Here is a 12,848-nt window from a genome sequence, read left to right as displayed (position 1 = left end):
AGGAACTGGAGACGACTGCGTCTTACCCAATGTAACTGTGCAACAGGAAACACAGTTCCCTCTCTAGACTGCGCATGTCGGCTATTCTCAATGAACACCACATCACTTGCCTCAGACTATTATGTGTGATTCTGGCCAGTAATTCCTCCCATGAATAGCGCTATTTCCAGTTCCTCAGCCTGGAATAGGGACGGACAAGGAAGAACGAGAGATGCTGGCCTACTTGTCTCATGCAGAGTCCCATAACCAGGCCTGTTTCTGCACAGGAAGGATGCAGTCCTGTGTGGAACCAGAGAAGGGTGCAGGGACACATCTGCACCCAGTGTACTCGGGGGGTCAGTATCGCTCAGGGAGTTCCACCCAAACCCAAATGATCACCTTGGAGACTTTGTAAAATCTGCCCATATGCATTGTCAAGAGGTTACATGTGTTAGTGCACTTCGCTTGCCCATGTATAGCGAAACACATACCTGGGGTGGCTTGGGACGGCAATAAATGTGATTTTGCAATTCTTCTCTTCATGGAGTCTTCATCTGCAGAATTTGTGTCCAGTTCTAGGCATGATGGGGTCACAAGCTGACCCCACTCCTCAGGACAGAGCAGTTCTGTGTTGCAGTTCTGATGTTGATCCTGTGATTCAGGGTTCAGTAGCTTGTTGTTCTGATCTGAGCCCTGTGTATCAGTACAAGCTGGTTCTAGCATGTAGTTCTGATTTGAATCCTTCTCCTCCAGGTGCAGTGGTTCCACCGTGTAGTTCTGATCTAGTTCCTGTGCTTCAGGAAGCACTGACTCTAGCTCTTGGTCCTGTGCCTCAGTGTGCAGTGGTTCTAGCTTGTACTTCTGATCTGAACGGTGTGCATCAGTACAGGCCGGTTCTAGATTGCCATTTTGATCCGGTTCCTGTGCTTCAGGGCGCATAGATTCTAGCTCGTAGTTCACGTTTGGATCCGGCGCATAAGGAAGTTCCTGCTTCAAGCACAGGTGTTGCAGTAGGCATTGGGTTTGTTGTGACCCCAACTCATCAAAGGATAACAGCACAAACTTTATGTGTTCGTATGATGACATCCCATCAGGTGACACAAGTTGTAGGCTGCGGGTCTCCTGGGGATCTAGGAAATCAAAACACATCAATTCTTTCTCCAAGGGATCATCCTGTCCATTCCCATCTGGTAGCACGGGTTGTACACAGTGGTTTTGCTGTGGTTTGTGTCCATAAGAAAATAGTGGGTGTGGGCAGAGGTTCTGTTGCTGATCCCAGCTATTAGTAGACAATAGGGATGGTTCTTGCTTCAGGTGCCCATCTGGTTCTCTCTTTTTTAGGAACGCTGATTGTATGCTGTGGTCTTGCTGTGGTGTCTGCCCATCAACAAATTCCGAATGAAGACGCCGCTTTGCCTCCAGTGATCTGCCTGAAGGATCGGTCTGAGGGCACCTGGATACAGTACAATACTGCTGTACTCCATTTCCATCTGGAAACCCAGTTTGCATGCACAGGTCTCGCTTTGACTTGTGTACATCTGGAAACCTAGGTTGCATGCACCGGTCTCGCTTCGACTCATGTACATCTGGAAACTCAGGTTGCATACACTGGTCATGCTGCGACTCGTGTACATCTGGAAACCGAGGATGCATGTACTCGTCCTGCTGCGACTCATGTACATCTGGAAACCCAGGTTGCATGCACTCATCCTGGTGCGACTTGTGTACATCTGGAAACCCAGGTTGCATGCACTGGTCATGCTGCGACTCGTGTATATCTGGAAACCCAGGATGCATGTACTCGTCCTGCTGCGACTCGTGTACATCTGGAAACCCAGGTTGCATGCACTTCGACTTGTGTACATCTGGAAACCCAGGTTGCACGCACTGGTCCTGCTGTGGGTCACATCGATGTAGAAACATTGGGTGTAGACAAAGGTTTGGCTCCTCTGGACACCCTTGAACATTGGTTGGAGAAGAGAGCGTACATTCCTGCTTTGGTGCATGCCCATCAGAGAACACCGGCTGAAGACATAAGCTTGGTCCACCTGGCCTATCAGGCTGAGGTGTCACAGGAGACCGGCTAACAGCACCATTTCTAATGTTCACCGGACAGACAACCTCCAAAGCCAATCCACCATTATCTAGGTAACCTTGATCCTTTTCTATCCAGATTTTCTTAATCATCCCAGCAACTCTAGAAGGTACGCCCTCCACAGTATTCAGCAAGTTATCCAGTTTGGCTTCCAACTCCTCCAGCATGGATAGAAGGATAATGTGGGACAGGTTCTCTGAAAGCGGCTCCAGGTCCTGGTCCTTCTGAGCATCATTTCGGGATCTTGAAGTTGAGACGTCATGGAGAGGTAAAGATGGGACTGTGGCTCTTATGGATTCACGTGAACACTGCACTTCCACTTTCTTTCCTGGAGCCCGTCTTCTACCCATTCTGGTACTCTGATTTTCAACTCTCAAGTGTCTGCAGAGGAAAGGAAAGGAGAAAAGACAACACATGACAACTAGGTCAAAATACTCTTTCCTGTCTCACCAACCCCAGTGTGATCAGAGGAAATTGCGAAGTTCTAACACCAGAAAAAAATGCAATCATTAAAATTTAACAATATCCATAATGTAGCACATATATTATGAAAGGCACTGAAATGAAATGCGGTTCCAACACTATGTCTGTTCCTTGGTCTGCTCAAATTGCACACTTTTATGACAAAAACTGAATACTAGAACAGCCTTGCAGCAATGAAAGGTTTATAATACCCTAGAACAAAAGACTGCGCTATCATTTTCACTTGCACTGTACACCTCTCTTTTGCAATATTCGGTTCAGTGACTGAAGCACGTGCCAACATATCAAACCTCTACCGGATCTACAAAATGCTTGTTATGTCATTGCATGTGTAGGGCCCGATTCACAGAACTAACTTAAGACAAAATCCTAAACTTACTAGTTTTGGTATTCACAGAAGTTAGGATTTTGTCTTAAGTTTGTCTAAGACAAACTTAAGACAAAATCCTAACTTCTGTGAATTCCAAAAGTAGTAAGTTTAGGATTTTGTCTTAAGTTAGTTCTGTGAATCGGGCCCATAGAGAGCATGTTCAACCTGGGGTTTCTTGGAACTAAATCAGAAATACATAAAAGAGGAGACAACCAATCAGACCAGGGAAGAATCGAGCATGAATAGGATTGTGGGTTGTCAGATTTTTGGGACAACACTTGAAGTTAGATTCAAAATGGATTTCGCTGGGAGAGAGATCCGAATGGAAGGAGCTTGTACCAAAGCTGCGTCCAACTGATCTGATCTTCTGTAATTTTGGAATAGAAAGTAAATTCAAGTGAGGGGATCTCTCGTTTTGTTCGGGTGTATGCATTTTCACCTGGTTCACAATTAAGTGAGGGGCTAGACCTCTCGCCTCGTTAGAGGTGAGGCAGAGGGTCTTAGTGGGTTTGTTATTTCAATATAGGTGTGGCGCTTGCCCACCTCAGAAGATGATGTAGTAAACAAGATGCGTCGCTGTGAATTACTTGTAGGCTATGAATGGTAATAATGGGTATTCTTACATATACTCGGTTGGCATAATGCGATCTAGATAGGACTGCGGCCTCCACTATTGCTTTCTTGTCTTGTCTCTTGGGAGGAGTGGGGTTAGTTTCTGAAGCAGTTTCAGCACAAATCTGTATTTAGATCCTACTGCTCCAGCAGCTGGTTCTTGCTCAGATTGCTATTGATTATCACTCAGAGGCTCTTAGCTGTGGGGTTAGGCTCCGGTAACAATCTCATTTTTGTTGGAGAGCAAAGGTGGTTCCAGAGATTGGTCTTATTCTTTAGAATTACAATCTCAATTTTGTCAGTATTCAGTCTAGGCTGATTCGACCGCATCAAGTAATCGTTAAATTGAATCATATTTTGAAACTGGAGTGGCGAGACAGACATTCTGCCCGTACAAATTAACAACTGAGAGTAGGTATAGTTATAAAGCCTGGAACCTCTTGAAGATAGTTCTCTAACCAATAGTTTTTGTAGGTTAAGGGAGCAGAGGTATTGGCCTATAATTCTTGGTTATATCCGGGACTTCTCCCTGGTTTTTCAGTGACTTGAGCTCTACAGCATTTTGAAATGCGCTTGGAGCTGCTTGAGCAGCTGAATTGATGAAAACGCTCTGCAGGGGATTGCTCGAGACCTCGCTTTTCAACGGAGACGCAACACCCTCAGCGCCCAGATCTCTTTGGAGTGCACCTTATAAATGATGAATGATTGATTGATTCTATTACTGCTGGAGGGCAAGGGTCAGTTTTAGCTTGATCATAAATTCATGAAGCTTGTTTATTTCTTCAAAAAAGGATAAGAAGAGTAGAGTTCTTTAAAGACTCAACTTCAGATGTACTGCTGCTGTAATTGTTTATACTATCTTTAAAGATTTTTTTGTTAATTATTTAAATTGTCAAAGAATGCCTCGATAGGAGTCAGGGAAGTTTTCATTTCATCTGGGGGCGACAAATCATTCAGGATATCAAAAAACTATTTTTATTATTTGCCTATTAAAAGGGCTTTGCATGTGTGGTTTTGCCTTTATATTCTGCAAGTTCCGCTTTAAATTTGCTTTTGCTCTTTTCATCATCCCTTTCCCGCCAGTGTCGACGCAATGCAGGTTTCAACTCCTTTAACCGTGGCTTGTACCAGGGCATCGGTCTGGTGCGTAGAGAATGTCTTCAATTGATGGTAAGAGGGGGAGGTGTTTTCACCATTTGCATATGGCTTTAATTTCCTGCTTGTGGATGAAGTTAGAAAAATCTACTGGAATACAAAAATTGATCAAATAATGATTGGACCATATGCAAGGAAGGACGATTATATTGGGTCGTTTCAAATTATACAGCCAGATCAGATCTAAGGGATTTTGTTTTATGTGACCTGAGCATGTAATGTGTTGGTGTAAATTCAACATCATTAACTCAGCAAATTCATTATCTTTAGAGTCTGAGTTGAAGTCATCAATTCCAAAATTGAGGAAGGGAAGCAGATCTACACCTTCAGTTTGAGTAATTTGTAAAAGAGATGTGTGGATCCACTGGTGAATAATTGCTGATATCTCACCTCCATTCTCTGAGCTTGTTCTCTTTTGGTCATCTTCGGGTATGGCTTCTGGAGAACTGGAGTAGATTCCTCTGACAACCATGTTTCAGTTAAGAAAAGGGGGGCCTGTTATTAAGCACAGCGTTAACATAATTGCCACTTTAGCAGCATAAAACTGACGCTAAAGCAGCGATAATGGTCTTGATAATACGCCGTATAGAATTCTCATAGAAGCCCATGTTCACACCAGAACATGGGCTTCTTTGGGAATTCACAAGAGCGATACTTCATATATTAGCGACACGCTGAAATATGGAAAATGCACAAGGCCTAAATATCGCATTGTGAGAGTACTGAGGGTATGTAATTTTATGTTAAAAAAGCCATTGAAGTAGTTGATAAAACGGAGAATCGTTGTCACTTCTTCAAACACTCCACACATTGCATGTGCACTGCACTTCACAGTTCAAACACAACCTGTGCAGCACTTTACAGCACAAACACAACCTGCCCTGCACTTCACAGCACAAACAGAACCTGTGGAGTGTAGAAGGATTACTCAATGTATAGGATTTTGCACTTGTAAGAATCAAGGAAGCAGTGAAGTCTTGAAGTAGATTTATTGAGGAGAAAGAATCTCACCCACAGGAAGGATGTCTTCAGTTCACCAACCAGGAATAAACTGCCTCAACTTTAAACATAACATTCTTGACATCATTACATAACATTCCATGACTCCTAGCAACAGTACTGTAAGTGTGTTTCCAGTACTAATCCTATGCTAGACAGCACACACACCTCTGGCCTATGGTGTAAAGGTTTTGCGTGGCACTAGGTAGACTGTGTACTTGTGCCGGGGTAGTGAGCAGCAGCGTGCTGTATTTCATAAATCTGGCTCAGCGCTGCTTTCTCCCCCTCGCACATCACAGCGCTGCACCTAACTGCTGCACTGAGTTGCACTAAAAATAATATATCTCTGCTCCTTACTGTGCATGTGTGGTCTGCCCAGCCTCAACCCTCATATTCTCTTCTGCACGCTTGGTGTGCCCAGCCTCAACCCTCATATTCTATTGTGCACGCTTGGTCTGCCCAGCCTCAACCCTCACATTCTCTTGTGCATGACTGGTGCACCTAGGCGAAAAGAAAGAGAAGCACCCGGGAAACCGAAAGAGAAACACCCGGGAAACCGAAAGAGAAGCACCCGGGGGAACCGAAAGAGAAGCACCCACGGGAACCAAAAGAGAAGCACCTGAAGGAACCGAAATCCTCACATTTTCTTGTGGACGCTTGGTCTGCCCAGCCTCAACCCTCACATCCTCTTGTGCACACTTGGTGTGCCCAGCCTCAACCCTCACATCCTCTTGTGCACACTTGGTCTGCCCAGCCTCAACCCTCACATCCTCTTGTGCACACTTGGTGTGCCCAGCCTCAACCCTCACATCCTCTTGTGCACACTTGGTCTGCCCTGTCTCAACCCTCATATTCTACTGTGAATGCTTGATCTGCCCAGCCTCAACCCTCACAATATCTTGTGCATGCTTGGTCTGCCCAGACTTAACCCTCACATTCTCTTGTGCATGCATGGTCTGCCCAGACTTAACCCTTACATTCTCTTGTGTATGCCTGGTCTGCCCAGACGTAACCCTTACATTCTCTTGTGCATGCTTGGTCTGCCCAGACTTAACCCTCACATTCTCTTGTGCATGCGTAGTCTACCCAACCTCAACCCTCACATTCTCTTGTGCATGACTGGTATGCCCAGCCTCACCCCTCACATTGTGCATGACTGGTGCACCCAGGCGAACCGAAAGAGAGGCACCCGGGAAACCAAAAAAGAAACACCCGGGAAACCGAAAGAGAAGCACCCGTGGGAACCGAAAGAGAAGCACCTAGGGGAACCTAAATCCTCACATTCTCTTGTGCACGCTTGGTCTGCCCAGCCTCAACCCTCACATTCTCTTGTGCATGCTTGGTAGGCCCAGCCTCAACCCTCACATTCTCCTGTGCATGCTTGGTGTGCCCAGCCTCAACCCTCATATTCTACTGTGCATGCTTGATCTGCCCAGCCTCAACCCTCACAATCTCTTGTACATGCGTGGTCTGCCCATACTTAACCCTCACATTCTCTTGTGCATGCATGGTCTGCCCAGTCTTAATCCTCACATTCTCTTGTGCATGCCTGGTCTGCCCAGACTTAACCTTCACATTCTCTTGTGCATGCTTAGTCTGCCCAGACGTAACCCTCACATTCTCTTGTGAATGCTTGGTGTGCCCAGCCTTAAACCTTATATTCTCTTGTGCATGCGTGGTCTACTCTGCCTCAACCCTCACATTCTCCTATGCATCCGTTGTCTGCCCAGCCTCAACCTCCACATTTTATTGTGCATGCTTGGCCTGCCCAGACTTAACCCTCACATTCTCTTGTGCATGCGTGGTCTCCCCAACCTCAACCCTCACATTCTCTTGTGCATGCGTGGTCTGCCTAGTCTTAACTCTCACATTCTCCGTCAGCTGGTGGCAATTACAGTGAAATGAGTGAGTTTCATCACTCTCTCCGTACTTCACCAAACCGTGCCGCTTAACCTATCTCTACTTCTCCATGTACCTCCACCCTGTCTACCTCTTATCTCTTTACCTCAGCCTCGTCTACCTCACCTCTCATCCAATATACCTCACTCTGCTCCATTTTTCTAGACCGCTCTCTCATGCCCTTACCTCACTTTAGTCTCTGTACCTACATCTATATCTATCACTCTTAATCCCCGCTCCCTTACACAAATCTCTCTACCTCATCCCTATCTCTGTACCACACTTATTTTGTTTCTCTATTACATCCCTGTATCTCTCCTCCTTCCATTTCACTTCTCAGACAAACTCATCTCTAGCTATACCTCACCTCAATCCTCTCTTCACGCCCTTTTACCTAACCTCTCTCCCCTTCTCTCTCATCCCTTTCTGTGCCTCACCATTCTCCTCTCCTTTCTAGCTCATTTCTCTCTGCCTCAACTCTCTCTGCCCCATCCATCCCCTCACTCACTGAATAAATTTTAGATTTAACTCTCTTTCTCTCTTTCTCTCTCCCTCACTCACTCTTTCACTCAAACACACATCATTCTCTGGACCTCCTTTTCCATTTTACTTCACCCCCTATATCTCAACTATCTCTCTCAAAGTTTATCTGTACGGATCACTCTGCCTGTCTCTTCCTCTTTAATTTTCCCACAACTTGATATCTCCATATTAACATCACCTCTCTTTCTCTAGTTCATATGGTTTCAAATTCTTCGTTTCGCTCTACAGCAGATTCCTCTTTCTACACTTCACCCCTCTTCACTCTCGTTACCTGAAATGTTGTGCTCGACCTCTTCTCACTTTGCTCTCTCTATCGTGCATCGTCCACTTCTTGCTGCTTTTACCTCTCACTAATTCATCTTTTATCTACATTACCTCTCTCTCTTCACCTCCCCCTCCCCCTTGGAATACTGTCCTCTTCTGCCTGAAATAGGAATAACACGCTGTCTGGATATCCACATAAAATGTTTCTGCAAGTAAAAGATCTAGACCCAAACTCAAAAAGAAATAACTTTATCAATGTTTGCTCAAGCTTCTTTTGATAGTACTTGGCTGGTGGACTGTAGCCTGCTTGGGCTTTCAGATGCTTTTGCCGGCCCCGGGTTCTGAAGGTTTAACATGATTCAATCTTTTTTTTGCATCACAGGGACTTCAATTGAGCCTAAAAGTGGTCATAAATTCAAATGTATTCCTAATAGGGAGTCCCAAATATGTGTTGCCCGGGGTTCTACGAACCCTTAATATCTCAATGAACTGTAGGTTATAGTTTCATAAGCTAGTTTGAACAAGCGTCGCCAACGGAATGCAAAACAACTGCCTCAAGCTGAATACAGAAAAAACAGAAGAACTGATCTTCTTGGTGGTTTGCTGAACTAGGACCCTCACCCACTGCTACAGACCATGCCCGGAACCTCTACATCATCCTGGCCAAACTCACCAAAAGAAACCACATCAACGCAGTCTCCTCCGCCTGCTACTTCACTCTTTGCATGCTCTGAAAGATCATCAAATGTCTCCCAATCAGCACCAGACGCACTATCACTCAAGCACTCGTTACTAGTATACCTAATAGATACTGCCTCCAATCCGCAAAAATCCTTTTTATTGCCAAATATTCTTTGTCCTCTATGGTGTAATTATTCTCGGCTGGGGTTAGCTTTTGTGGAAAAAATGCCACTGGATATAAAACACCTGTGCTAGGGTCTGTCTGAGAAAGGATCCCCCCCACGCCCCCCACTGCCACTTGAGAAGCGTCAGCCTCTACCACAAAAGGATAAGCGGGGTTTGGATGTCTTAATATGGGGGCTTGTGCGAATGCTTGTTTGAGTTTACAAAAGGCTTCTTTTGCCTTAGGTGTCCAGAGAAAAGTTTTTCCCTTTCGCAACAATTTAGTGATGGGAGATGCTAACTAAGAGAAATTGTAGATAAAACTCCTGTAGAAATTGGTAAAGCCAAGAAAGCCCTGTGTTTCCTTTACATTCTGTGGAGCCTCCCAACAATTGATGGCTGCTACCTTTTGGGGGGAAATGATGAGTCCTAGAACGGCGACTTGTTGTGTGTGAAACAGACATTTCTCTAGTTTGCAGTAAAGTTTATTGTCTTTTAGGCATGTAAGCACGTTTCTTACATGTACCACATGTTCTTGCATGGACGAGGAGTAGTCAATAAATCATCGATGTAAGCTATGACATATTCATCCAACATGTCCTTCAGAACCTTGTTTATAAAAAACTGAAAGGCTTAAGGGGCATTACATAGCCCAAAGGGCATTACTAGATATTTGTATAACCCATATTTGGTGCAAAAGGCTGTTTTCAATTCATCTCCCTTCTTGATGCGCACAAGGTGATATGCCCCACGAAGATCCTATTTGGTGAAAACCAGTGTATTCTTTACTCGATCAAAGAGGGAAAAATCAATAGCAAAGGGTACCTATTCTTAATGGTGATGGAATTAAGCACCCTATAATCATACAACATCGAAGTCCTCCCGCTCTCTTCGGTATAAAAAAAAGAGAAGAGGAAGCAGGGGACCTAGAAGGGCGAATAAACCCTATCTTTAACATGTTACCCAAATATTCTCGTAGGTAGACGTTCTCTTTCTCGGTCAGAGAATACACCCTGCTGCAAGGAATATGTGTCCCTTCCTGTAAGTCGATTCTACAGTCGTAGTTTCTATGTGGGGGAAGGCTAGTGGCTTCATCCGCATCAAATATGGACCGAAGATCTTGATAAACAAGGGGCAAAGATCCTTCATCAGAGGTAGCAAGAATAACTTGATCCATAATCCCATCTGATGAACAAAAAACATGCTTACTACAACAATTAGGCTTCAATTCTAGTGTAATTTTTTCCAATCAATAAGCGGGTTGTGTAACCGTAACCAGGGTAATGCTAGTATGACCAGGAATTGAGCTGGTTGTATAAGATCATATTCCAAGGTTTCTAGATGCTTCTGCTCTATAGTTAATTGCAGAGGACTGGTAGCATCAGTGATGGGACCTGACTTTAAGGCGCTACCATCTATTGTAGTGATTTCTTCCCAAACTGTTTGGGGCACTCGGTTGATATTATATTTTTGGGCCCATTGATTTTCCATAAAATTGCCTTAGGCACCCGAATCTATCATGACTCTAACTTTAAGTGCCTGCTGTTCCCAGGACAATTGAGAGGAAACAAAGAAGTGACATGTCTGTCTCGCTAGTAGATCTAAAGATGAGACAATCAACCCAGAGTTACCCGAAGCCCTCGTCTCAAAGGACTTTCTAGTTTTCCGACTTCCTGGTTTGACAGGGTTTTACAGGACATTCTCTAAGGAAATGACCTTGTTTTCCACAATACGGCACAACTTGTTGTCGCTTCTTCTCTGTCTTTCTTCATTGCTCAAGGGTCCCCTTAGGATTCCTGTTGTGAATCTATCTAGGACCCTATTTAAAGATTCCCGATTCATGCCCTTATGTGGTTATAACAAAACATATCCTTATAGAGGCATAAGAATCATGTCCATATTTAGTCATAGCCAATGCAGTCAAAATACGGCAAGGCTACTCCCATAGACTCCTAGAAAGTACAACGCGTTCTTTAAACAAACCAAGCCTCCAGCAGCCCGGGAATTCCCCCTGCTTTTGTTTTGATTTGCACAAGAACTCCTGGAGTCCAGAAAGAACTGTTAGTTCTTAGTGACGTCTTATGTCCAACCTTACGTCAAACCCGGCACCTTTCAGGTATAAATATACCAACGTTGCCTTAAGCAAACACACAGTGCTTTGGAGCAGAGCGGCTATCTACTTGCCCGATGCCCAGCTGATGCGAGAGCCGAAGGAAGCCGATCCTCCCATTTGACGCACTGAGAGAGACGCTGTCTTTTCTCCTGACGAGAAATTCCAGCTCCGGTGTGTTTCCAGTCACCCTTGCGGGTTGCTGGGAGATCGAGTCTGAGAGAGAGATACAAGACCTCCTTCATTCTAGAACCAAGGTACGGAGCTGACTAAAACCTTAAGAAAATTCTTGATTCAGATTCTTGGCAAAAAAACAACTTACCTTAAACTGCAACTTACTTACTCCTTCCCACATATTAGGCTTAGGTCAAGTACACCGGGGTAGGCGTATCTTAGAAGCACCAGTTGAGTACGTTAGTCAATGTTTTATGTATGTATATATTTTATCCGTTTTAAAGTATCATATGGCTAAGAAACCATGTCAATGCTTTTACAGTATTATTTTATAATACTCCTTTTACTGTACGCACTTTACTTAATGATAAGTATTGCAATTGTGGCAACTCATTTCTCTTGCATGAGAAAGAAGACTTCTCAATAAATAACACCTTTTATTGAAAACGCCCGTCTCTCTATTTCTCTGCACTCTGGTGAAACTAAGCATGCACAATTGACTGAGTGAAATAGTTGTCTATTGTTTTCACACGACTCTAGAGATATACTCTTTATTCTAAGGGAGCAAAGTTGTCATGTTTATGCGGTTGCCAGAAACGAATCCCTTCTTGTCTATTCAGGAAAGTTAATTCATTCCTGTTCACTCAAAAAAGTTTCTAGTGACCTCTGAGCTAGCTGGCAAACCTAATTAAGTCTAACATAGTCAGTAGAGAACTAGATTATCTAGTCCTACGTCTACACTGCTGTTTATGTTATTCCAATGCGCAGAGCCGATTGGGAATATAGGAACTACACTACATGGCGCCCTACATTTGGTAAGGCGATAATCTAACGCAAGACATTAGAGTAAATGTAAATGTAAATGTGTGTGTCTTGTAAAGCGCACTGCTACCTTGAGGCGTCCTGGCGCTATAGACCGCTGGGGAACCCGTACTAGCTTTCCCTGTGAGATGCTCCGTCCTGGGTATCTCCAAGGTGAAACCAGGCATCCCCGGCGTTTGTGGGGGGCCGTTGTGGAGATGAGGCAAGCTAATGCCCAGAGTTGTCGGTGTAATCCCTGGTTAGAGTAGGCACCGAGGTGAGAATTATCGAGTCCGCTGACCCTGGTTCACGACCCAGCAGCGTCGGGAATTGAACCCTAGTCCCGGGCCATCCTCTGCTTACGGGTATGCCGCCTCTAACCAGTGAGCCACACCACTCCACCGTGCTTTTCACACAGACCCCTTTTTCCCGTAAAAACTCCAAAAGACGTCTGGAGTGGGTAAAAGGTTAATATCCGCCAGAACTTAGTAGGATTTTATTTATTTACGGATTTTGTAAAG

The 12,848-nt window shown here is 44.6% G+C and overlaps 1 protein-coding gene across 1 annotated transcript in view; it reads right to left on the bottom strand.

The window, feature by feature from the left end:
- The window catches only part of LOC147736891 (uncharacterized), a 52,839-nt gene extending 50,415 nt beyond the window's left edge, over window positions 1-2,424 (bottom strand). The window contains exons 1-2 of the mRNA XM_086953558.1: window positions 1,828-2,424; window positions 471-1,692 (exon numbers count right to left, since the gene is read on the bottom strand). Coding sequence (XP_086809684.1) covers window positions 471-1,692; window positions 1,828-2,424 — 1,819 coding nt within the window. The remainder of the gene's footprint in view (window positions 1-470; window positions 1,693-1,827) is intronic.
- Between the last annotated feature and the right edge of the window lie 10,424 nt (window positions 2,425-12,848).

This window comes from Lissotriton vulgaris, chromosome 1_2, assembly GCF_964263255.1.
Source record: "Lissotriton vulgaris chromosome 1_2, aLisVul1.2, whole genome shotgun sequence".
Taxonomy (NCBI): Eukaryota; Metazoa; Chordata; class Amphibia; order Caudata; family Salamandridae; genus Lissotriton; species Lissotriton vulgaris.
The sequence above is the reverse complement of the archived record's forward strand: the minus strand, read 5'-3'. Positions and strand labels throughout refer to the sequence as shown.